This window comes from Ipomoea triloba, chromosome 14 (genome assembly GCF_003576645.1).
Source record: "Ipomoea triloba cultivar NCNSP0323 chromosome 14, ASM357664v1".
Lineage (NCBI taxonomy): Eukaryota > Viridiplantae > Streptophyta > Magnoliopsida > Solanales > Convolvulaceae > Ipomoea > Ipomoea triloba.
The window spans coordinates 14235032-14261848 of record NC_044929.1 but is presented as its reverse complement, the minus strand read 5'-3'; the positions used below and the strand labels follow the sequence as shown (position 1 = coordinate 14261848).

At 36.7% G+C, this 26817-nt stretch overlaps 1 protein-coding gene across 3 annotated transcripts in view; it reads right to left on the bottom strand.

Annotated features, from left to right (window-relative positions):
• Positions 1–572: 572 nt before the first annotated feature.
• LOC116005304 (chromatin structure-remodeling complex protein SYD) overlaps positions 573–26817 on the bottom strand; it is a 29778-nt gene continuing 3533 nt past the window's right edge. The window contains exons 6-36 of one of the 3 annotated variants that reach the window (XM_031245573.1): positions 25958–26217; positions 25366–25529; positions 25196–25260; positions 24410–25117; positions 23392–23582; positions 21115–21212; positions 20764–20949; positions 20415–20595; positions 20162–20317; positions 19940–19983; positions 19609–19665; positions 19405–19501; positions 17590–17762; positions 17274–17487; positions 17043–17168; positions 16869–16958; positions 14266–14382; positions 13950–14030; positions 13552–13659; positions 11706–11875; positions 11045–11123; positions 10878–10952; positions 10266–10363; positions 10071–10178; positions 9588–9645; positions 9230–9454; positions 6905–8522; positions 4455–6803; positions 2019–4383; positions 1270–1334; positions 573–805 (exon numbers count right to left, since the gene is read on the bottom strand). In XM_031245573.1, the coding sequence (XP_031101433.1) occupies positions 2051–4383; positions 4455–6803; positions 6905–8522; positions 9230–9454; positions 9588–9645; positions 10071–10178; positions 10266–10363; positions 10878–10952; positions 11045–11123; positions 11706–11875; positions 13552–13659; positions 13950–14030; positions 14266–14382; positions 16869–16958; positions 17043–17168; positions 17274–17487; positions 17590–17762; positions 19405–19501; positions 19609–19665; positions 19940–19983; positions 20162–20317; positions 20415–20595; positions 20764–20949; positions 21115–21212; positions 23392–23582; positions 24410–25117; positions 25196–25260; positions 25366–25529; positions 25958–26217 (10229 nt within the window). In that variant the 3' untranslated portion in view covers positions 573–805; positions 1270–1334; positions 2019–2050. The remainder of the gene's footprint in view (positions 806–1269; positions 1335–2018; positions 4384–4454; positions 6804–6904; positions 8523–9229; positions 9455–9587; positions 9646–10070; positions 10179–10265; positions 10364–10877; positions 10953–11044; positions 11124–11705; positions 11876–13551; positions 13660–13949; positions 14031–14265; positions 14383–16868; positions 16959–17042; positions 17169–17273; positions 17488–17589; positions 17763–19404; positions 19502–19608; positions 19666–19939; positions 19984–20161; positions 20318–20414; positions 20596–20763; positions 20950–21114; positions 21213–23391; positions 23583–24409; positions 25118–25195; positions 25261–25365; positions 25530–25957; positions 26218–26817) is intronic. The other 2 variants (XM_031245575.1, XM_031245574.1) reach the window with 2 other exon arrangements.

Sequence of the window (26817 nt, the reverse complement as noted above, 5' to 3'; positions counted from 1 at the left end):
ACCATAATTTATTTCAAATAAAGAAATTAAAAACCATGACTTCTCTGGACGGGAGCTTCTTTGTCCAATTGGACGAAGAAACCAACCTTCTTCTCCGTCAGTTGGACGGAGAAGCCTGGACAGGCTGGACGGAGAGGCCTGCCTAACTTCTCCGTCCGGAGGGGCGGCCAGATTTCTCCGACAATCTTCTTTTTGTTTTTTTTTTGTAAATTTATTTATTTATTTATCTAAAAATTATTTTAAAATGACAATTTTACTTGTTATTACATGAGTTTACCTACAAAATAAGTTAATTGCACAACTTTAATAAATTATGAGTTAAATTGCATGAAAGTGAAGAGATAAAGGGGTTAATTGGAGCTTTTCTTAGTTTAGGAGGTTAGTTGCACTTTGGCTTATAGTTTAAGGACTAATTTGACCCTTATCTCAAAAACTTTTGACCATTCAACAAAGAGCACAAAATTTTTGAAGGAATTTCAGAGGCGAAACATTTTCGCATAGGGGATATACTTTAAAACGGCTAGTTCAGAATTAATACCTGTCAATAAACCAATCTCATCAGACACAAGGAGTCATGACTAGAGAAGCATAGCTTCCATTGGATACCAATAAGTTAATAATGCTATTTGTTGGTACAAAGGATTTTCTGGCATTTGTGTCTGGAAGTTATATAATTACACCACTATTTTACAGATAATACATAAAAGTTACACATACTTTGGTCATTCTATCTAATTCTTAGGATCTACAAGCAATTAGGTAGCTCCAAAACATGCGCATCCATATCTATTCATCTATCCACACCCTGGAACAAAAATTAGAGTTCTCAGCAAATTAACAAGAGATTTAGAATCATTACAATCTTAACCAACAAAAATCATAAATAACCAGCCCCCCCTCCCCAATCCCCATACAACCAAAACGGCAAATTATATCATGCACCCCAAGATCTACACTGCAAGGTGGACATCGATACAGGTTCTCTTTAGTATAGTGCAAGTTTATTTTTAGTGTACTACAAGTTCATTTTTATTATATTGTAGATTTAAATTTAGAGCACTTCATTTTTAGTAGGTTTTATATTTTGATACAAAGTTCATTTTTAGTGTATTGCAAGTCAAAATGAACCTCCAATATACTAAAAATGAACTTGTACCAAGAGCCAATCATACAATGTGAACCTCGGTCCATGATATAAGCATTGCAAACAAACCTGTTGGGCCCCATACATGAAAAAAGAATACAGGAAACAAAAAGTGAGCTATATACCTTGCAAAATTATTCTAACTGTAAGATTGATATCTACTTGAGCTCTTGCTGGATGATATCCATCTCTGAATAAGACAAGAATATAGAAAATAAATCATCTTGTACAGGCTAAACCACTTTGTGATAATTTTAATACATGCAAAGATAGAACATCGACAAACCAAGATTTATTGTATATGCAACTTCTAAGTGAGATAAATCACGATGATATTGACCTACAGGACATATTGGCCCTGTTTGGTAAATAGCTATTAGCTGATAGCTGTTAGCTGATTGGGTTAGAGGGTATAATTAGTTGATAACATTAGCTTATTGTAGAAAGGTGTTTGGTAAATTAGCTAATAGCTGTTTAGTATAGTTTCTTTTCTCAAAAAGCTAATTGAAAAAGTTGCTTTGAGCAACTTTTTGAATTTTAGCATTTTGGAGTTACAAAAAAGTTGATTAACCAAACACTTTTATTGATTTTTTAACCAAATAGCTAATAGTGATCAAATAAGCCAAAATTGGCTGATAGGCTAACCATTTTACCAAACATGGCCATTGACTAAGGAGAAAACTAAATTCTTTGTGCAGGTAAAGTTCTTGATGTCCTCTCACTAAGAAATTGAAAAACTATCTACAAGTCCCACCAAAAAAATGTATCTCATAAAAGAGAAACATAGTAAGAAAAAGAAACATAAAGTTAAGGCAAGAGGTAGAGCCAAGAAATAATTCCATATCTAAGAAATCTAGGATCAAGTAAGCCTTACCAAATGACAAAACGTGAGGAGATAAAAATCAGTCATTGGTGGGACAAGTCCTTATCATCACCCTCCACAGCAGATGGCAAGCCTTCATCAGCAGCATTGGAGCAGTCTCCTACATCTGATTCTAAAATTGGATCATCATTAATACAAGGAATTGAATGAATCCCATGAGAGCCATCAACAGGCTTTTCAAATGAAATATCTCCCTTGAGATCTGTAGCCAAAGAAATATCTGAAACTGTCTCCTTGAAAGTAACTGTTTCTGAAGTTTCAACAGCCATCTGAATAAAATCATCTTTAGTTACAGACGTTCCAGCAACTGGGCTGTTTTGGTCTTCGTTACTTTCAAGATTGGAAACATCTTCAATTGCATCGTAAAATTTTTCTGGGACTTCAATTGCAGAGTCTTCAGGAATTTTTTCCAAGTTCTCATTTGGAACTTCAGCAGCTTCAGCTTCAAGTAATGTAACCGCCTTAGCAGTAACCATTTCAGAGTTCTGAGGAATCTGCTTGATTTCCACCTCATTACAAGATGCCACAGTAGTGGGTTCATGTCCCTTTCCATCCGATTTTTTATTCTCTTGTACTTCAACCATAAAATCTTTCTGGGATGGATTTTCAGAAATTTCTGTTCCTGCCAAAGCTCTATCATCAACAGAGGAAGCCTCCCCGGCAATCTCTTTTTCTGTGTTATGAGAGATCATCTCAGAATTTTCTTCTGCTGCCAAGGTGCCAACTTCAACAAAAGTATCCTCCTTAATGGTTTCTGTTTTCACAATCTCAAAGATCTGCTTCATTTCAGAATGAGTTTCCGATGCCCCAAAAGTAGTACTAGGTTCAGGTTCAGCAATTCCAGTGTTTGATGTACCTTTATTTTCATCAGATACCTGGTTCCTCAGTACTTCCCCACATGGATCCTCAAAGCTACCTGCTTCTTTGACAACTGCATAGTCAACTGAAGTAGACTGCCTAACAGTTTCTATACCCATGTTCTCGGATATCATCTGAGAATTTTCGGCTGCTACTAAAGTGACATCTTCAACTGAAGTATCATCTAAAATTGTTTCTGTTTCCACAGTCTCCAAGATCTGCTTCATTTTGGATTCAACTTCTGAAGCCTGAGTGGCACTACAAGGTTCAGGTTCAGTAGGGTTCAAATTATCTTTATTTTTGTTGACTACCTGTACCTCAACCAAAATATCTTCCCCAATTTGATTCTCAGAATTCTCTGCTGCTATAAATGCAAAATCAACTGAAGTAGTCTCCTTTGCAGTTTCTGCTTCCAATTTCTCAGATGTATATTTCATTTCTGTCTTAACTTCAGATGCCTCAGCAACAGTAGACATTGAAGATTCAACAGCTTCAGGATCAGAAATATGTTCATTACCATCAATGTCCTGCTCCACTTGCACTTTAGGTGCTAGATCTTCCTGACATGAATTCTCAGATTTCTCCTCTGCAGTTACTTCAACTGAAGTACCCTCCCTAACAGCTTCTGTTGCCACACTCTCAGAGATCTGCTTCATTTCAAATACAATTTCTGAATCCCCAGCAGCAATACTAGGTTCACTAATTTCAATTTTTGAAACATTCTTATTTCCATCAGAAATTTGGTTATCTTGTACTTCATTGGCAACATCTACCCCGCATGGATTCTCAGAGTTTCCTGCTGCTGCTACAAATCCAGAGTCAACTGAAGTAGCCTGCCTAACAGATTCAGTTTCCACATTCTCAGCAATCTGCTTTGTTCGAGATGCCTCAGCAGCAATATATTGTTGAGGATCACTAATTTCAGAATTTGAAAGGTCATTAGTTTTATCTGATCTTTGGTTCTCTTGTACTTGAACTGCAGAATCCTCCCCACAGGGATTTTCAGACTTTTCTGCTGCTGTCACAACTCTAACTTCAACTATCTCCAGATTCTCAGGGATCTGTTGTGCTTCAGAGTCCTCTTCAGATGCCCAAGGAGCAGCACTACATTTAGATTCACTAGGTAATTGGTATGAAGTATCTTCATCTACCTCAGACTTCTCTCCTGCCCCAACAACTCCAATTGAAGTAGCCCCTTTAGAAGTTACTGTTACTAAATCATCAGAGATGCACTCTATTTCTGAGTCATTATTAGATGCGTCAACAGCAGTAGCATGTTCACCTTCATTTACTTCAGGCTTTGAAATACCTTCATTTGCATTAGAAATTTGGCTCTGTGGTACATCTATTGCAAGGCCTTCTACTGAAGAAAATTTTGGCTGTGGTACATCTATTGCAAGGCCTTCTACTGAAGAAAATTTTGGCTCAACACCTTGAATATCCCCAGAAATTACCTCAGTGTTTATCTTCATTTGGTTCTCTGCAGACAAAAGCAATTCTAAGTGATTTTTAAATACTTCAACAGACGAACAATGTTGAGTTTCATTTATTTCACGTTTAAAATACTACCTTTATTTGCATCAGACTTTTTGCTCTCTGGTTCATCTACTGCATGGTCATCCACAGAAGAACTTTTAGGCTCAACACATTTAATATCCCCCAAAATTACATCAGTGTTTATCTTGCTTTGGTTCTCTGTAGAGCAATGGACTTCAGCCTCATTTTCTGATGTTGCAGAGGCAGGATTGTATTGAGTTTCACTCAATTCAGATATCACCTCATGTTCAGCCATTTTGGACCCTTGGCTATTTTGGGATTCAACTGGGGGTTCAAGTGTAACATTGTCCGTAGTGGCCCCCTCATTAGAAACTCGTTCCATGTCTTCCATCACAACCTGTTGTTCTGTCTCGTGTTCAGATATTTCCATAACACAAGGTTGAGATGCATCGTCTGAAGTGGCTACCTCATTAGGAATTCTTTCAATGTTTTCCTTCATAACCTGGTTTGAATTGGCTACATCCGAACTCTTGCTCTCCTCAATTTCAGCAACCAAATCTTTGTCAGACTCACACTGTGGCTCTATTCTTGCAGGCTCTAAACTTTCAGAAGCTTGCACAGCCAAAGATGTATTCTTCTCAATGTTACATGGATTTAGAGAAACTTCAAATGATTCAACAACTGATTTGGTTTCAGATTCAGAGACCACAGGAAGTTGAAGTAAAGCATCATCAGCATTAGAAATGTTCTCCTTATCATCTGTTCCAATTTGGGAGACATTTCTTTCTTGGGTCATTGCATCTTCACAGACATCATTTTGGGTTTCCTGAGCTTGTGCACAATGATCTTTATCAGACTTATCTATGGGGGATTCAGCAACACTAGTTTGTGGCCTTGATTGACAAGCACTACTTTGTAAATTTTGACAGGGTTGAGATTCCATGTCAACATTATTTTCAATCTCCTGAGCTTCTGCAGTATGATCCCTTTCAGAATTCTCTACCGGGCATCCAGCAACAGTAACTTGCATCTCTGAATGAGATTCGCTAGTATGCAAAGTTGGACTAGGTTGTGATTCATTAGTTTCTGGGTTTGCCCCATCTTCAGAAACACCACTTTTTATCTCTGGAGCTTGCACATCATGATCATTGTCAGACTTATCTGAGAGGGACTTGGCAACTGTGGTTTGCCTCTCAGACTGCAGTTCATTAGTTTGCATAGTTGGAGTTTGTTCCTTCTCAATGCCACTTGAATCTGCAAGAGGATTTGTCTCAGGCACCTTGCAAACTTGTGCCAAAGAATCATTTGTGAGAGAACCCATTCCCTGTCCTACATCTGACTGTACTGAAGATTGAATCACCAATTCTGTTTGTGGAGATACACTAACAAGAACATCTGCCTCAGAAGATGGTAAAATGGAGGATGTCATGCCATCCAGATTGTCAGTCCCCTTTGGCTTTGAGATAGGAGCCACCTCCAGAACAGGATCTTGTGGGTCCAGTTCTTTTCTATCCACTTTATCAGGATTATTTTCATCCACAGTCACTTCAGGTTTTGAATCAATGGAGTTATTTGCAGAATGATTGTCACTCTCTATTTTGCTAGTGTCACTTTTATCCCCATCCAACATATCAAGATTACATCCCAAAACAGGATCTACTTCGCCTGGAGTTTTAGAAGCTGAGGACTTATTCTGCAAACTTGAACAAACAATAGACTCAGGCTTCAGTCCAAGAGCCCCATTTGTAGCACTAGTCTTGCCTACTGGTAATTCACTATCTCCTTTCTGATCTAGATCATCAGGAATAATAGATTCAGACCCTGAAGCTGTAACAAGAGTTTCTGTCAAGCTTTCCACCTTGTTAACCTCAATAGAGGGATTGGCCGAGACACATAAAGAAGTTCTAGTCCCTTTTTTAATCTTTCGAGACTTGCTCAATTTAGTCTCTACAGATTTAGGTTTAGATGAGACATCCTTCTTGACTACTGCAATTGTATCAACTTCAGTTTTGTGAGTATGTATAGTTGCAGGTTCAGCATTGCTTTGAGAAGATGCCAGAGGGCCGACTACAGTTGCCAGTCTCTGTTCTTCCTTTTCATCATCTTTATTCCCAGAATGGCCCTCACATTTTTCTTTCGCAGGCTTGCCAACCACAGCAGTTGATTCCAAAATTGATGCAGTCTGTATTGCCTTCTTACCAACATTTATCTTGGAATTATCAGTTTCTGTTCCAGATTTGGAACTGCCTAACTCAACCCTAAAAGAATTTTGACTTTCAATCTGCTGAGGAAGTCCATCCTTCATCAACACTGAATCATGCTTAATTTCGGCACTTTGAACAGCATTTGAACAACTTTCAGATGCAACTTTTGATACATTTCCACTAATATCATTCCTTGACTCACTTTTATTTGCTTCACCTGTAAAATTACCAACAAAAGATCAACTTTTCAGAACTCGATACAGCCATAGTCACTTAAAAATCACTTGGTACAAGTAAAATTTGGGATATATCATCTACCTCTCAGATTCTCATCTGTTTCTCTTTCCAATACTTGAGTCTCAGAATGGAGCTCTTTTCTTGTACTCATATCATCATTCACTTTGGCATCATGAGTTTGAGATGGATCTGACTTGACAGCCCTTTGTTCCTCAACTTCTTTGCTACCATGATCTTCAGTTATTCGAGATGTAACAGGATTGAGTAAATTTGTCTGCAGTGAAGCTTCAGTTTCCTGATTGCTTCGGGTGGTGGGCTTCCTCCCAACAGACACCCTGGACTTCTTATGTGGGGGTTCATTTAATTCTAAAATCTGATTAGCTGATACTTCAGAACCAACATTTGTAGCCAAATCCTGTCTCTTTCCCCTTCGCCTAGGGGCCTCCCCTCCTGTCTGAGGTTTTCGCCCACGTCCTCTACCTTGCTTGGGGGCAGGTGTAGGAGCAGAAGCATGAAGACCTGTATTTGTTATAGGCATTGGTGCTGCTGGTCCAGAAGTAAGAGCTAGCTGATTACCAGAATCTTGCTTACCGACAACCCCCATGGTGGAAGAATTATCTGAAGAAACAGAACCAAGAAGCGATGGAGAGGGAGTAATTGGTGCTCTCTCAGAACCTGTTCTAGAATTGCTTGCTGCAGGGGAAGATGAAATAACTGGAACAGCTGAATGTGAACTTGATTCTTTACTGGCAGAAGATGCAATAATAGGAGCAGGTGAAACTGAGTTTTCATCCTTGCCAGTAGAAGCCAAAGCCAGAGGAATGGGTGAAACAGAATTCAGCTCCTTGCTTGTCGAAGATGGTGCAACAACAGGAAGAGCCGAAACGATAGTTGGTTCCTTGCTAACAGATGGAGGCGGAGCAGGTGATACGGAACTTTGTCCCTTACCAGTTTCCACCTCAGTGGTAGAATGGGGAACTGGATCTTGATCATTAGTTCTGGAGGAACTTGAAGCATTCACTGTTTGTGTTACAGTGTCAGGATTGCCTGGACAAACAGGAACACTTTGTATTATTGTATTCTGTTTTTTACCCCGGCGCCTTGGGGCTTCTCCAATTTGAGATTTTCGACCTCTCCCTTGACCACGTCCCCTGCCTCGACCAGAGGTGGGATGACCAGGGGGGTTTGGCTGAGAAACAGCAGGAACAGCTGGAAGAGAAATGGGCTGAGAAGTAGGAGTAATGCATGTAGTATTCTGTTGGATGGTTCCAGTCACACCTTCCACAGAAGAACCAGGCATAGACTCTGGACGAGGAGCAAGAGTCACTGGACAGCTAGAAACATTTTGTATATTGGACCCTGTAATCACCTCATCACTTTCCTTGGTTGCAGGTAATGTAATAGGTGACGGAGAAACATTAGCAACTGGCACTGTTCTTTTTGGCCTCCCACGGCCACGTTTAGAAGGTGGGGTAACCTCTGTGCTGTGTTGAACAATAGGTACTGGAGTCTGTTCACTCTGTTGCGAAGACTGGAGGGATGGTAGAACTTGCTCTTCAGCAATGGCCATGGTAGAGCTACTACTTGTGGGCAATTTCTTTTCTGACATTTCGTCTTTTGCAACTGGGGATTCAGGAGACTCAGCAAGGCACATTTTTTCAAATTCCTCCTCCGTCCATTGCTCTTCATAGGAACGCACCTTAGGAATTAGAATAAAATGATGTTAACACACACACGTATATATAAAGACCTCAGGGAATTAAAAACTACTATGTATATGGATGAAAAGGCGCATTTGGTACCTATAGTTTACCACTTACTCAATCTTAGTCCTCTGTGTTTAACTATGAAACTTTTTAACCCAGATGGATATTGTAACATAAATAACCCCAAAACCTAAGCTCGGTTAAAACCTGACAGAAGACATCCTAAGCTTCCCACAATAAGTACTTGCCAGAAGTAGCCAGTTTCTTGGTCTCCATAAGACCATAACCAGACATATAATGGACTTCACATGAAAGATGAGCAAATGCTAGATGTTGATTTGTGTGACCAAGGCAGCAAATCCAATAATAAAGATCTGTGCACATAGCTTTTGGAAGAAATTGCCTGATCTGCCCCTTTGTTGTACCCACCAAAATTGAAGAAATCACCAGTATAAACTTATCAGTTAGGTTGAAGTTCAAAGGCCATAGTCATGACTCATGTGTCCTACATATGACTCTTAACAGCAGTTAGGTATAGGGTTGTTTGAGTTACAAAAACGTATATTTAAGGGCTAAAAGTGTTTATAGTGAAACATAAAGGAATGAACTTAAGTGGCAAACTATAACGTTCAAATGCGTCTTTTCCTGTGTTTATATGCATATGATTCCCTAGAATATACAATACAGAGTATAAACTAACCTCTCTAGCTCTTTTTCCCCGTCCATAATGTTGGGTATCAAGACCTCCAACATACTGACCTTTCCGCTTTACCGCAGTACTTGGTATCACAGTTGGTGTATCAGATATTTTCATTGCTTCATAGAATGATTTTAAGTCTTCCTCTGTCAAAAGTCGAGAAGGCAAAGCAGGAACAGACTCAGAATTTTCTGCCCCCTTTTCTGAACACAATTTCTTCCATGTTACCTGAAATTTAAGTTCACAATAAAGAGGGACTGCATGCAAACTTGGGAAAAATTATATACTCATGAGAAATTGGACAGACAGAGAGGGGAAAAAACAAAAGACTGCAGAATCATCACAAGTATTCAATAAGTACCATCTCTTCTTCTTGCCTCCTTTTGTCAACTGATTCAAACACGTCGATCTCTGACTCACTAAATAGACAAAAGAAAGTGAAATATTAGACAGCTTAGGGGAAGTATGGAAACAATATCAGAAATTATAAGTAGCAATAAATAGGGTGCAAGAGCAGCCATTCTGGACGCAGCAAGAGTATTTGGATAAGTGACGTAAATGTGAAACCAAGGGAGGGCAAGGGAGAAGATAAGTGCATTCAGCTTGCATGTGTTATCCAAAATGAATGTAATGGGGGAATTAGATATAAGAAACTTCTATTAATACAACATCACCTAAAACACAAAAAGAATTGCCAGAAAGTTATTAAGCATATTACAGCCAGTAGATAAATAGGCAGAGAACTGCATGAAGACAGAGGTATGTGAATAATGCCCATGTCTATAGGTGCCATTTGACATAATTTCCATTTCTAAACAAATCACATATGGCTTAAGATGTTCACCTGCGTGCAATAAGATAATTTAGAGCATCATCATTTAGCACAGGTGCAGCTTCCTCTTTTTTGCATTCCCGGAGGAGGGACTCCAAATATTCTCTTCGATCCTCCGCACTACAATTCAAACAAGCATATTACATGCAATTTATTCAGGGTGCTATGCCAATGGTGAGATTCAGTTTAAAATATCTTTTAAATGACCTTGTGTTATTGTCAAAGAAGCCTGCAGTAATGCTCTGATTAGCGACTCCAAGTTTGTGCTCTGCAGCCGCTCTTACTTGTTCCTCCACCGTTTGCACCTAACTCATATTGGAAAAGGATAAGTCATGAATACAATTTCCAAAATTAAGATTGGTGCTAATAAAATTGGATGAGAATGTAACAAGAATAAGAGGTCTTGACTATTCATGGGCTATTTCACCTTCAACAAATGGTTCCAACTAAAATTCATTCGCACAACAAAAGAATAGCCAAAAAAGTTGACCAACATTTGATATTGTACATCTCTCCACACCGATAGAAAAGATCTTTCAAAAATAGCAAACAGGAAAAAGAAAACAAAAGAAAAAATAAAACAATATTTAATATTATCCACCATTTCCATATTAGAAAAAGGCCATTTTATGAACAATAATAATTTTTTAAACAGCAACCTGCTTATAAATCATGAATTCTTATGCTCTATGTATGCATCTCCAATCTTTTTACAAAATAGCCAAGTTATCACTTAACAATAACATAGACCCACCCCACCAGAAAATTGAAAAGAAAATATGAATCTTTCATATCTAAATTGAGGCGCAATGTGCGTACTGTTTCTAATCGAAGAACAAGAACGTCCTTCTTTTGTCCTATCCTATGAGCCCTTGCCTGTGCTTGCAAATCAACCTGAGACAACAACGTGAAAACAATTTATAAGATACTCTGTGGTATTCAATAATTTATAATAAAGTTGTTGATATAGGTGTTTATATTGTTGCCTGTGGATTCCAATCGGTGTCAAAAATTATCACTGTATCAGCAGCTTGAAGATTCACTCCAACACCCCCAGCACGGATACTGGAAAAAACTTATTGTTAGTCAGTTTATAGACACATGAATACATGACAAATACAAACATATAAATGTTAGGAAATCCCAATTCACAACATAAAATTTTCAACTATAATACCTAGTGTATAGATAGTAAGCCCAATCTTAAATTTAAAAAGTATTCCACTTAGCATATACGAAATAGGAGCTATGAAACTTTTTGTGGCAGCAAAGCTGTGGGAGTCGAACAAAATGTTTACAATTATTTATGTACAATTTATTTTTCAATCTAATCAAACACTCATCTAAGATGATAGATTCTCTAGTTATATAAAATTAAATCTAGAAAAATAGAACAGATTTGAAAAAGTCAACCAAATATATGGTGATAAATGAGCATCTCAAATCAAGTATTACTAAACAGATAAATGGAAGACAACCTAATTATTTATGTTCGAGAAAGAAAAGGTTTCTGAACTAAGTACTATATATCATTATCTCCTTTCACTCCTCCTACTCAGGAATATTGAAGAAACATAAAAAGAAAAACTCCCATATCAACTTGATAGAACTGCAAATCTAATTGATTGCTGTAAATTTGCTAATTACCTTAGCAAAAATATAAAATATGGAGAATTAGGGTCATTGAACTTTTCAATAAGGGCTCCTCGCTCACCCCCGGATGTATGTCCATCCAAGCGAAGGTACTTATACTGTTTCCAGTAGAGATACTCCTCCATCACATCAAGAAGCCTAGTCATTGTTGAGAACAGCAAGACCTGGAAAAAGAACAAATCTCAATAACAGCCAGTTGATTCAAACAGCCATGGTTCTCGCAGCGAAAAGAGAGCATAACCAACACTCCAACAGATTTAGTTTAAGCAGCATAAGAAGAAGAAAAAGAAGAAGAAGAAGAAGAAGAAGAAGAAGAAGAAAACATCTCTTCTTAGCATTACAATTCCACAAATGCTACAAGTATGAACATATTTATAGTGAAAAGAAAACAAAAACACTTCACATAACATACACGGAGTACATATGTATATTCCCTCTTTGGAGGTTATTCCACTTAATAAGCCTTAGTTCTTGAGGGAAAAGAAAGCATAACCAACAGATTTCTTTTAAGCAGACAAAAATGAAGCATCTCTACCGAGCATTGACAATTCCAAAAAGGCAGCAAGTATTAACATTTTTATACTGCAGAGGAAAAGAAAAAACAACATTCCACTTATATGTATATACATATATATAGGGTGAGGTTCCTATGAGAACCAACCTCCCCATGAGTCCATGAGAACCAATCTCATCCATTAAAATAAGAGATCTACGGATGAGATTAATTGGGGTATTAAAAACGCATGTGTGCATATTAGGCATTATGGTGTGTGCATACTGCATATTAAGCATGTGTTGTGTGCAACATAGGGATAGGTTTAATACGCACCCATCATAATGCCTAATATGCACACGCGCGTTTTTAATTCCCCAATTAATCTCATCCATAGATCTATTTTTTTAGTCCTCATGGACTCATGGGGAAGTTGGTTCTCATATGATCTTATATATATATATATACACACACACACACACTAGTATTTTGTACGCGCGATGCACGTAAATTCATGCCCAATATTAAAACATTAATAAATACAAATAATTAAAATTTATAATTCGAATTATATATACATAAATAATATATGTATTTTATACACACACATATATGAATCTACCATTCATAGAAATTTAATTAAAATATAATCAACCATTAAATTAATTAATTATATAATGATTTTAATAAAATGATAATTAAAGAATAGGAAAAGGATATGATAGATATAGGTGTATAGTAATAATGATGGAGTTAAAAAGTAACGGTGTTATAACGGTGTAAGGGTAGTTTTGTATAACAAAAATGCAGTAGGGACAATTTTGTCTAATAACATTGAAGTGTACAACACTTAAAGTAAAATGTATACATTTATTAGCATACAAAAAAGGGACATAAATCAAGAATATAACCTCAATTGAGATTTATTATGTTTTTAGATATATATATATATATACACACACACACACACACATTCTTTCAGGAGTTTATTCCAATTTTGATCCCTTGACTATAGTGGCATTTCTACCTATAGTGCTCCACTTTAATTTTTTCTTTAAAACAACATTCCAGTTATTCTCCTTTCGTCAGTATTCTCTAGTGACATGCTGATGGAAAATGTCACCAGAGATCCTGGAGATACCACTGGGAAGAAGACCAAAAGTAGAAAAAAAAAATTTAATTGAGCACCAACTGTGAAAAAATATCAAAGTCTAATTACCATAGCTAGAAATGGCTATAGTCAAGCATCCAAAACTGGAATAAATTCTTTTTTTTTGGGTTAAGTGGGTAACTATGAATGTTACGGTCAGTTGTTTACTTTATGAACATTTAAAACTATTGACATACCCGATGATCTGTGGCCTTCAGCTTCGGCAGTAGTCTATCTAACACCTCAAGCTTCCCACAAAGTCTCACCACATATGGCAAGTAATGCTTTGGAATAAACTCATGAACCTAACAATAGCAAAAATATGTTCAAGAACATTTAAGCAAAAGAACGCAATGGTCACAAACCAACTTCTACATACAACAGATTACAGATCCCCCCCTGAAGTATTTAGATAACAATACTAGATTACTAGGGTTGGCAACTGAGTGGAATCTATCAGTTAGACTGTTAGTCCCAGGCAGGAGTGCAGGACCATGCAATCAATCTGCCCTTACCAATAAACATATATTTTAAAAACCCAAAAACAGTAAGCAAGAAACAAAAACTAAATAGAGAGAATTAGAGGGAGCAATACCTCCTCTACATGAAGTTGACTAAGCCACGGATGATTGCATATATTGCGGAGCTCCATCACAGAATTGTGAACAGATCGAACCTAATAAAACAGTAAAATTAAAGGTAAAATGGTAGAAAAAAACAGAGTTGCTCCTAGAAGTTTATATACACATGCAAGACTAGAGGAATATTGTAAAAAGTTTAAATTAATTAAATCAGTAAATTAAAATTAACAATAGCACATTAAAATAATCTTCTATAACCAATTATAGAATATGGTGGCAAGCAACAAATGCAAGCAAGTGTTTAAATGTGAGTAATAAAGTTGAAGCAACCTTTGAAGTTCCAATTGCACCAAGATTTTCTTCAACCCTCTTCATCAACAATTTTTGATATGCAGAAGCCTCGCATCTAATAAGTCTCTCAATCTTCTCAGGCAATTGATTCTCAACCTATTATAAGTATTTGAAAAGGAAAAACTTTCAGCACTAGAGAATACAACATAAAAACGTGCCTTTAAACACTTGAAACTGGCACTTAAGATGTGAAATAGCATCCTCCTGTAAGGATTTGGCACTGATGTTTTACATGTAGCTCAACTAGACACACACCTCAATCTTTGGGATTGAGTGCATTGACTATATGTAAATATGGATCCTATTCAGTTATGAGTTATCATGCCTGAAGTGCTGAAGCCACCAATGTTGCACTATCACGTATTTCTTAAGTTCATTTAAAGTACGTTTCTATCTACATCATCCTCTTCACTCGTATCATTGCCCTGTTATCAATCTTTCAAAGAGGCCACTTGAAGGTCTACATATTACAAATCCAAATCATTTCATAGATTTCTATCAATTTTATTTCAAAGGATGCCACTGTTCCCCTAAGTAAATAAATACTCTCTCAATCCCAATTTAACTATCCAAGTTACTATTGTTGGGGTCATTTTAGCCAAATCTTCACTTATGTTTAGAAACTAAAAATCTTCAACTTTTGAAATTAAAAACCAGACATTAATTGTATTAGTGGCATCAAGAACCACAATTCAGAATATTAAAGAAATATGTTTTTAAAATTGTGGTAGAAATCAGATTGTGTTTATCATCAGGAAGAAAAAACTGACAGCCTTTGCGGAACAAAAGGAATACATAAATAAGGACCATAGTTATCAAGGCGGATGCCGTCGACTAGGCGACCGCCTAGGCGATGAGTAATATATATATATATATTCCCATATAAAATAATTAGGATGTGAATAGGCAATTAGGCATGATGTGTGTTGGAAATAGGCAGCCATATTTACTCTACTCTAGGGAGTTGTAGCAGCCATATTTACTCTACTCTAGGAAGTTGTAGCCTTGAGAAGAGTCTGAAACTGAAAGCTTTTGTATATTTCTATGTATTATCACTACACACTGATTACACATATATATACATAGGAATTGAGACAAAAAGGGACTCTTTTCCTCTTTTCCCGGAAATACTACTCCCACTATCAGCACTAACTCTACTAATGCAAGCATCCTTATTTTGCTCCTATTTTGCTCCATAATGTTTCCACAAAGAGGAGTGGGCTTTGCTCGGAACAGGAGGACAACGCCGGAGCTCAAACCGCTGCGCCATCGGAGCCACCATGCTCCTCCACGCGCCGGCGCGTGAGGCAGATTCCGGCGACTTCTCCCGCTGGAAATTACACCAGTAGACTCGCCTTAGTGTGTAGGTTCTACCCATGTATGTTTTGTGGAGTTTTGGGGTTGTATTCTGCACTAAGGCGAGGCGAGCACATTAGGCGTTCAGTCTCGACCGACCGGACGCCTAGGCGTCGCCTAGATAACACTGATAAGGACTATCATTATATTCTCACATACCCATCCTAGCATTAAAATTTTAAAATCTATGGACATTTTGCATCATCAAAACCGAAGGCACCACCATAGAGAATCATCTGCTTAACGGTTGTTCATTTGAATTTGCCTTTCAAGTTTCTAATAGCAAAACCCCAAAACCTTCTCATTCAAGTCAATCAGATGATCTTCCTCAAATAAAGAAACTGGCCAGGCGGCCCAGGCAAGAGAAAATAACATGGGACAACCCAAGCAAGTTGGTCAAGCAGTTAACTTGGTAACCACAATGTTACAAGTTCAACTCCCTGAGGGAGCGGCCTATTGGCCTTCTTGGTTTGAGCCAGTGAGCTATGGCCAACCTCGGCTGGTTTACCTCCTTGTGGTCCTTTGCCGGAATACCGGCTAGGGTCACAAGGCAGGGTTTACCAAATGCAAACCCCTCAGGTAGTGGTTGCAGGGGTTTCTCTCGTCACTCAAAAAAAAAAAAGAGAAAATGATAACAGTCCCCAGCTACTAGAGGCAAAACAACAACACTTGTAATTAAATAGTTTTCTCAAAATAAGCCAATACGTTTCCTTCCATCTTCCATAGAAAGAAGAAATCAAAAGCTTTCAAATTCATCCAAACAAGTAAGTGATCAATTGAAGATGGGAAAACGGACTTGCAAATATTTGACCAAATAAATGCTACTTTACAAAAACAGAATGCACTGATTGAATTGCCTGGTCTATTTCATTTCATAGTAGCCTGTTATCATTGTTATTTGACTTACTTCATTTCATTGATCATGTCATATTGTCAATTAGATAGCACTATTTATATTATGACGCTATCCAAATGAATGCTAGTAACATTATTTTCTATCTGGGGTTAGGAGGCACAGCTGAAAACTGTATCAAATTAGAGAATCGAAATCAATAACATTTGCATACGAAACTCAGTAATACTGATAATCAAAGATTCAATTCCTACACTTGTGGTAGGATAGTTCAAATTGTTTTAGTATACTAGGTGCATGCAAATATTTATTAGTAATCAGTAGTCATATAAGCAGACATGAATTACAATGTAAGCAGCAAATAACAGCAAACCTTGTGTTTTAATCTTCGAAGCACAAATGGCCGCAGAACTTGGTGAAGACGATTTATGATCAAAAGGTTCTCTTCCTCAGAGAGTAAAGCCTAGTCGTTAATAAGCAAAAAAGAATTAGCAATATGTATCGTAAATACCACCAGCATCTCAAGCAAAAAATTTAGAAGACTTACTTCATCAGCAGAGTTGTCACCATTACCCTCAAATGGTTTATTGAACCATTGAGAGAAATCTTCTGAAGAATTGAAAATATTTGGCAAGAGAAAATTGAGCAGTGCCCATAGCTCCTCGAGATTGTTCTAATTAATGACAAAAAGAACATAGATTAAACCATGAAAAGAAATTTTCACTAATGTCATGCACAAGAAAAGTTCCAATACAGAATATTTGTAATATGGTAATACCTGCAAAGGTGTTCCTGTCAACAGCAATCTGTGATTACTACGATAGTGCTTCAAATCAGCATTTAACTTGCATGAAGCATTTTTTATGCGATGTCCTTCATCAATTATAACGTAGTGCCATTGTATTTTACTTAGCTTCGGTCTGTCATGCTTATTCATTAAATACTCATATGTTGTCAATAAAACATTAAATTTCTGATGAACAATCCTCTCCCTGCAATGACAAGATAGCAGACAAACATTAATGAATACAAGTGAGCTCAAAAAATTATGAAACGAATTTCATCAATGGATTTGGTTATTATTCATGTCATACTTGAAAAGCCTTCGTCTTTCTTCGGGTGGTCCCGAGTAAACTATTTTATGGATGCTAGGTGCCCAGAAGTTTATTTCTGATTCCCAACCAGGTAGGACAGAAGACGGCACAACCACCAAAAAGGGACCTCGGTCATTTTTTGTTTCCATTAGGTAACAGATTAAAGAAATAACCTGTAAAAATATTCTTATAAGAACCTCCATTATTCTATGAAATTCAGAAATTTTAACCAGAATTTAGACCACTAGTGCACAGGGCCCTACTTTAAGATTCTCTTTTTCAGAGAGATATCAAGAGCCTGAACCCAGGAATTGAGAAAATAAAAACCATTATCACATTAAACAGTTGCAAGAAGGCACCACCAGCAAAGCCTGCCATTGTAATTTTTTATAATTAAAAAAGTAAAGTTGTGGCTGCAGGAATTCAAGCACAGATCTAAACTGCCTAGTATTTCTATCACTTTAATTCACCTTCGAAGCAAGTAAACAAAGCACTTAAAATGCTCTCCATATTCTACCTAATTCAATTCAATAATCATCAGCAAAAGAGACCGCACCTCCTCCATTTCACCAAACTCTTAACCACTAGCAACCTCTCCTACTGCAATACAAGGAAACTCCCAAGTATTGTCCCAGAATGCTTTAAGACTGTTTCCATAATTTAAAAAAATGGGGAAACGTTTTTCCTACTTCAGGGGTCTATTTAAAAAGATAAAAGTAAAATAAAATAATTTAGATCAAAAGAATGCGGGTTCTTATTTCTTGCTCCAACTCCTACATACCCCTATACTTTATAAGAATGAATATACCCCTAAAATGTAGTACTTTTAATTATGGAACTAGTAGACAATACCCCTATTATTAATTGTCTACAAGTTCCATAATTAAAAATACTACATTTTAGGGGTATATACATTGTATAAAGTATAGGGGCATGTAGGAGTTGGAGGAAGATATAAGAACCCTCATTCTTTTTATCTAAATGATTTTATTTTACTTTTATTTTTTTAAATATACCCCTGAAGTAGGAAAAAGGTTTACCCATTTTTTGCAAATATACTAATATGTGTTTTATACTTGTACATTTCCCCTGCATTTCATGTCCTATATTTTTTTAAATTGCCGTTTCCCTGTGTCCAAATTCCAATATCTCCATTTCATTTTCCCGTGCTATCAAGCTCCGCAAAGCTGCAACTACCAATACTTCCATCCACTATTCACCATCCTTGCCCCCATACAGCCACCCCAATACCAAAAAAACATTAAGAAAAAATTAAAGAAGTCCTTATCATCAAAAGTACTGCCTAAATACTAGCACCAGTCAGTTCACACCAAAACACTTCCACCACTCACACTTCCACAAGCAGTTACCACAAAGGAATGAAGGATGAAATTTTCTTTGCATTTTCATGTTTATCAACATTCCAAAAACAGAGAGGGAAAAGCTTTGGACCTTTATTTCCTTTTTTTTATTTGAACATTTCCAATAAATATCAATGACAGAGAACAAGATAAAAAAAAATTGCATCCTACGACATCATATTAAATTTTGTTCATCTGATTAACTTCACATTTAAAGGACCTGGTAAGAGAAATAACCTAAAGAAAGTTCCCAAGACTACAAAAAAGATAGCAAGGTACTCTAGCAACAGTGAGAAACCTGATTACTCTACAAAATACAAGTAAATCTATGAGTTATCATGAGCTCTTTCAAGCAAGGCAGCTAATCCCACAGACTAAAATATCAAAGGACAACGTGCAATACAAATCATAAAACCACACATAAGAATTGTACATAAATGATATAATCACATACCTGGACTGTTTTACCGAGGCCCATTTCATCAGCTAAAATCCCATTGAGATGGTTATTATAAAGTGAAACTAACCACCGCAGGCCATTCATTTGGTACCTAAATGTAAAATAGACAATTGAAGGTTGAATTTATGAAGTGCTTAAGAAAATAATCATACTGCTTATTTAGGAAAGATTTTAACTCTTGTATAGCATGTTACTTACTCTCTTAATTTTCCTCCTACAAGACAAGTCGGCTGCCCTGCTATATTCTCTTTAACACTGCAGAAAAATATATGCACTTAGTGAATGGGTAATCAAACAGAATACATTCATAAAAGCATATTTAAGAGTAGCAGCAAATTTTCAAACTTCTTTCCAAGATTACCAAGACAATATTAGAAATCAAAATTTAGGGCATATGAAGCAAGATTAATGGTAACTGCTTTAGGTGTTGATGCTAACGAGAGTAACAAGCTAAAATAAGGAAATTTTCAGAGAGAACCAAATACCCTTCCACGAGACTCTATGAAGGATAAGATTATTAGGCTATTACCTGTGTGCCATCATATAGTATTTCTCATTGCTTTCCAAATAATGCTGCAAAACAAATTAAATATAATAGTTATACAAGATATAAAAGAGTGCTGCATTCTGAAGAGAAGAATAACATGCAAATATAAAAGCATAGCACATACATTAAAATAAAATAAAATAAAATAATACTACATAAATTTTAAAGTGAACACTAGAAACGACTTTGAAGGCTGAAAAGAACCTTGGCCTGGTCTGTTTCATCTTCTTCATCAAAAGCAATTTCATCCTCCTCTACCACCCCAGTGTTGCCCTTAGCCTCCTTTAACTTTGATCCAAGCTTTTGAAGATATTTCTCAGTCTCCTTCAGTAATTGTTTGACACGATCTGATTTTGCATCCTATGAGCATATTGGAAACATAGCAAACATTTTTAATGATAATTTGAGTATCAACCTCAAAAACACAATATATTGTTATTTGTTGATAATAACATACCTGAACCATTCTAAGGTACCCTTCAACGTCATTGATTTTTAAAAGATTTATCTTCTCACGTTGGATCCTATCAATCTTCTCACGATGTATCCGTTCCTTTCTTTTGTGGAACTCTTTCACATATCTATTGATACCCTTCCAGCGTTCTCTCTTCATTTTGAATACATCCTCCAGTCTTTCCCTGGATTCAGGAAATTAAAAAGATTAGAAGGGCAAGATTCTTGACAGAACAGGAAAAAGACCACTATTAGAAACAGTGATTGCAAGAGAAATAAATGATTCCATGACAGAAGCTAACAACACATTTTGAAGGTTGCAAGAATCCATCCTCAACTAAAAAATAACAAACCTGTGGACTTCAACCTCACTGAAAAATTCCTTCTGCCTCTCGCGAATCCTCTTTTGACGCTCCTCCTTCATTTTCTGCTCATACCTTTCGAGTTGTTTAGATCTTCTTCCTATTCTAGTTTTCTTAACTCCCTTCAAGCGCTCCATGTCGGCAGTTATTGGTTTGAAAAAATCATTCAAAATGTCCCTGTTGGCACATGAACAAAAAAAGGGATCAAGACCAACAAATAAAACAATACATGATAAATCAAATATGGCTAAAAATCTTTGTTGAATCACCATACGGGGATATATACTTTGACCTTCAATGTATGAATGTATCATCTAAAGGAATTTCAGAAAGATCAGTTACCTCCGCAGGCGACGTTGTAGCTCCAGCAATTGAAGTTTTTTCAATTCAATTACACTTTTCGTTTTTGCAGAGATATCCTCAGAGGAGCTAACACTTTCCTGCAATAAGAGGAAATGAGACACAATTACCACATGTTAAAGAAAATTTGAGCCAATATATAGAGAATAATGCACCTTCACCACAGTAAATCAAGTAGCACATGCTGCAGCACAAACCATAATGACATGCTTTCAAGCATCACAATGACATAAAAATAAATTTTCATAACTTTCATTATATATTACTTTATAAAAATCTTAAAAAGTACTTGAGTAAATAGTCAATCTCTACTTCTATATGATTTTGTCCTTGAACATCTTAACCTGAGAGATAATTGTAGCTTGTCACAAAAATCAACACCTTATCATTCTAATCCAAAGCTACTGCACCATGAATGGTATTGTGCTCGACATTGCAGTAACTCAAATAATTCCGAAACCAATTAAACTTACAACTAAATGGACAAATGGTTAAAAATCAAAACAAATCGAAAGGAAAAAGAATTCTAAATTGTTAATCTCCACTTTCTTAATGACCTAGACAATGAACATATGACTTTTATAGTCTACAAATTAACACTTCATCATCATAGATAATTTTTTTTTTTAAATGTCAAATTTAAAGCTACTGGCCCATATATGGTCTTGTACACTAACCCCTCCACACAAGGGGTGTCAAAGTGGGCCAAAGCACACAAGCCAGCCCTAAACCGCCCCGCGGGTTGGCCCATGCAAGCGGCAGGCTAACAATATTATACACACACACACACACACACATATACACAGGTTATACAGCAAGGCAGAGTTGCTGCCTTGCTGTGTAATGATATATATATAATACTAACATTAAACAAACTAAAAAATTAAAATTTTCTAATTTCTAAACACGGAAGTATCTAAAATTATTTTATTAGAATATAGAATAATACTATAATATTTTTTTTAAATTCTTGAAGTTGGCCTGCGAGCCTGCATGATGCAGGCTAGGGTTGAAGAATTCTAGACCGTGGGCCAGCCCACAAAAATTACAATCCACGGAGGTGCGGGCCAGCCCGCATTGACAATTTGACATCCCTACTCCACACTGCCAATCAAAAAATTATAGGAAAAGAAAAGAGGTTTCTCGCTATTTTGCTTATAGTCTTCCATGGACTTAAAGTTACAATCAATGTGATTGCAATTAACCACTTCACCAGAAGGGTTTCTTGTGAGTGAACTCTAGGTCAATTTTTATCATTAAATTAAAATTTTAATGTGTAAGAACTCAGCATGGACCTAAAAAAAAAAAAAAAAAGATCTAAACTCTTGCATTCTAAATGACTGGTGTTAAAATTAGAGAGAATAAGAGTAACGTGATATGAATGGAAACCAGGAGCAGCAGTTAGTTCTTGCAGCCAAATGCAAGCTTCACAGTTGCAGCATATATGTTCAAACAAATGCACAAGGCTCCAATTTTATAGCAAGATGTGTGTAGTCACTTTCTTATTGGTATCAGATATACACACCCCATAAACATCAATTAGAATTTAGAAAACAAGAGTACATTAGCATTACATAGAGTACATAAAAAAAACATAGCAACTCCAGTAAACATCCTTCATCATTCCCTTACTCACTATATGGCCCCTATATTGAAGAAATAAAACTTCTACAGTTCAAAAAGCAGTTTCTTGTGTGGTCAAGATTTAAAAGTGAATTTCATTCTTAAAACTCAAATGTTTACTATTATGTATTAGCAGAACCAGGTAGCACAATAAAACAATCTCAGCTTACAATTACACCATCACCTGACGTTCCCAATGTGATGAAACATGATGATGAAGAAAAATCAAGGGAGGACGATAACGCAGAGCTCTGCAGAGATATGGAGAGGGTGTTCTTGGGAAAAGAAAAATCAGGGATCTTGCATAGTTTACCGGTGGAGGATTTGACAAAACCTATACATCTTATAAGATTTCCAGCTCTAAACATTATGCAACTAAACCTTTAACCAACATGATAGCACTTAAGAGAAATCTACCCAACACAATTTCGACCTCTTTGACTTGTAAAATTTTTATTTTTCCCTACTGAGGGGAACAAACTCTGCTATTTATGACAAGCCAAATTAAGGTTGAAAGGTATCCTTCCAAAGTTTCAACAGAAGAAAGGTTGTCAAAATGATCCTAATTTCATACAATGTTAACCAAAGTACAGTGGAAGTAATTCAGTATATGAGTACAAAGTTTAAACATCAGACCTTCAGCTTCGCAGAAGAGGCAGAAATTCTTTCTTCTGTCTTCTGTTGTTTCAGAGCCCATTTTCTCTCAGAAAGGAGTTTCCTTTTCTGTCGATCCAGGATCCACTTCTCTAATGTTGTATGTCTTGGAGATGGTGGCTTTTCTGTGGATAAAGAAATATCTTCCTCCTCCTCATCTAGTTCTTGAGCTGCTAATACAATGGCAGCACATAATTTCATATAATCAGATTTTTATGCTAAAATTCACTATATGATAAGGGCTAGACAATCTCACATAAACCTAGAGAAAAAAGAGGAAAAAACAATGTTCGTGTAATGAGAAACATTGAAAATTCTAGTTGATAAACATTTTACCTTCAGCACAAACTAAAGACTCACTTGTTTTTTAATTTCCCCAAACTGTTAGCCAGTTTCCCAAAATGTTAGGTGTTCAACTATTTATTACATGTTTAAAAATATTAATATTAGAACAAAAATAGTTACATATCCAACTGTTACACCTTACAAAACAAGAACTACATTTTGTTTTGCTTTAGTTAGAAGGCTGTAGTGAAATTCAAACCATAACTCTGCTTGTATCAAACCTCCTTGTTACCAAACAGGTCAGCCTCAAAGGTACCAGTTCACTATATAAAAGTATTTAAAATCTTGGCTGACAAGCCAGAAGGTTTGCCCGATCAAAGGTGGCAACTTCAATAAATCTTGGCAAGCAAGAGGGTGTGCCCCGAACAAGTACTACATATTCCAGTCTCTTGACAGTCGCATCAAGCCAAGTAAAACAAAGCATCAACTTTGTAATTTCAACGAAATGAATTTTCAGTAAACCAAAGACAGGAGTGATCACCACGAATCTTCAAAATCTTGAGAAGCAAAAAGTGGTTCCCTCAACAGCTATTACATGTTTCAAGTTCTCTTAACAACCATGCCAAGTGAAACCAAGCATCAAATTGAGCTAGAAAGAGTACTTATCTAGGAACAGGATATTAGGCATTAGTCTAGCAAGAATTGAGATTCTCACCTGGTACTGCATTCCTCACAACAGTACTAGGAAACTGGCTATCAACCACTGAAACAGATTTCCATTGCTGCCTTACAGGAAAATTAGGGAAAGTATTGTCAGCTTGTCGAATTCCTTGATTGTAATCAACAGGGTTTTGAGACTGATTTGTGGCATCTTTTATTAGTGATCCTGACTCATGAAGAATAGCAGGGGCAGATGCCAAACTCCTGGAAGTCTCAGTCTGGCCTCCTGCTCCACTCCAATTATTCAATTCAGGCTTCATTTGCTTGCTCGCATTCAGAACAAACGAAGCTTGGTTAGGCATTCCAAGTTGGTGACTGTTTGCAGAAGCATCTTCATGATCAGTTGCACCTAAAGAATTTGATTCAGGATGCAATAATCTAGATGCAGACGCCTGTGATCCAGTTCCTTCTTGCACTGTTGTTTCGCCCTCTGGAATCTTTCTCATCTTCCTCAGACACCTCCTATCTTCCCCGTGTTCAGAAGAAACAGAAAGCTGACAACCTCTATCCTCCATCACATTTTGGTTCTCAGCTTCTTTTGACATGTTTACATCACCAGGAATTCCCAACGATGATGGGCCAGAAGCGAGTCTCTCAACTTCTCTACCAGTTAAAAATGACCTAGTGGCTTCTGAAGCATTACTTTGTTCCCTGACAGAGTGCTCCCTCCCTCTCTGATCAACCAGATCCCTTCGAGTTCCATCTGCAAGGTAGTTTATTTATCAACCAACTGAAAGACAACTATTGAATTTTGGAAGAATATAATCAACCTTATCATTACCTTCTTTAGGAATGGCGTTCCCTAGTGCAAATTCAAGATGAACTTTCTTTGGCATCAAACCATTCCTGCAAATAGGAAAAGTAGCTGAAAAGTTTAGGAGAGAAAATTTTTGCATAATTTCTGAACCTAAAGCAAAGCAAAGCTATAAGCCAGAGACCCATAGAGAATACCTAAAAGCCAAAAAGACAAGGCACTGTGCTCTAAGCTGTTTTAAATGATGTTCCTTAAACGGGTTCCCAGAAGCAGGAGGCTGGGGAACAGGTAACTTTCCTGTGTCTCTGATAGTTGCACTCCTAAGCATACTTGTTTCCAAAGCATTGCTCTGCATTCCGCCCTTCCAACACAAATATACACAGGAAAAATATGAGTAGGGTTTAGTCTAAATGGCAGTCCAGTATAAGAGAATCTATAGTCCCTTGCTAATCTTTAATTTAACACAAATTTTCTTTCACTAGAATTTTTTCTGAGCATGCTCCTTGTCACTTTTGCAGCCACTATTTCAAATGAATTTTCTGTAAGAATATCATAGACCCTTCGTAATCTTTTATTTAACACAATTTGCATCAGGATGACATTTTCTAGTGACTTAGTTATGCATTGTTAACTCAAATAGAATGCATAATAGAACAGACAAAACTGAACACATATTAATCCGTCATTGTCAAGGGCCTTCAGGCTTACATCAATAAATAAATGACAATCCAAGGAAAAACTCGATTAATTTATTAAGTCAGAAGGATAGCAGAACAGACTATGAAATACCTGATTCATGTTGTTTACATTTGCCAACATACTTGTTCCTACTTCATGCTCTAATGGCCTTCCAGAGGTACATTTACCAGCAGAAAGATCAGCAGAAGGAGATGCAGGAAAAGATTCTGAACTCCTGTCCTGATGCATTTTTGCCACCAAACCATGATTATCATATGAAGGACTCCCAAATTGCAAAGGGCTTGAAATTCCTGATTCTACAGGCTGAGATGAATTAGAAGCACTGGGCACCACTCCATGAATTTTTGCAGCTACAAAAGAAACATGAGCAGCAGCATTGTGAGACATGTACATATTTAGTCAGCATACATAAAGATCCTAAACTGTCATTTTCACAAAGAACATGCAACTCTCAGGGTAAACAGAGTTCACTCTTGTCACAATTGTAGAGGAGTTAGTCGAGGATACTACTCCCTCTGTCCCAAAAAGGTTGTACAGTATTGTTTCCTGAGTAACTTTGATCAAAACTTTAAAGTTTATTTCTTAATAATTTTGAGTTCTGATTCTTGAGACTTCTAGTACTTCACCTGTAGTTTCTTAATATCTAATTTTTATTTTCAAAACATGAACTTAAGTCAAATTGACCAAGAAAAAAAGTAAACATGGCAATTAAAGCAGTAAAGATGATTTTTTTTTTTTTTGTGAATCTACAAAAGACTATATCAAAAGGTGTCAAGGGTAGCTTACTAAGTGAAAAGCTGTATCCACTTATTAATGATATAAATGAGCTTTGTGAAAGCCAGTTGAAATGGCAAACCCATGCGTCTGAAGTTATTGAAAAGTGCATATTTAAGTTAGTCTCCCCACCTCCTACTCTCTATCTCTATCTCTCTCTCCCCCCCCCCCCCCCC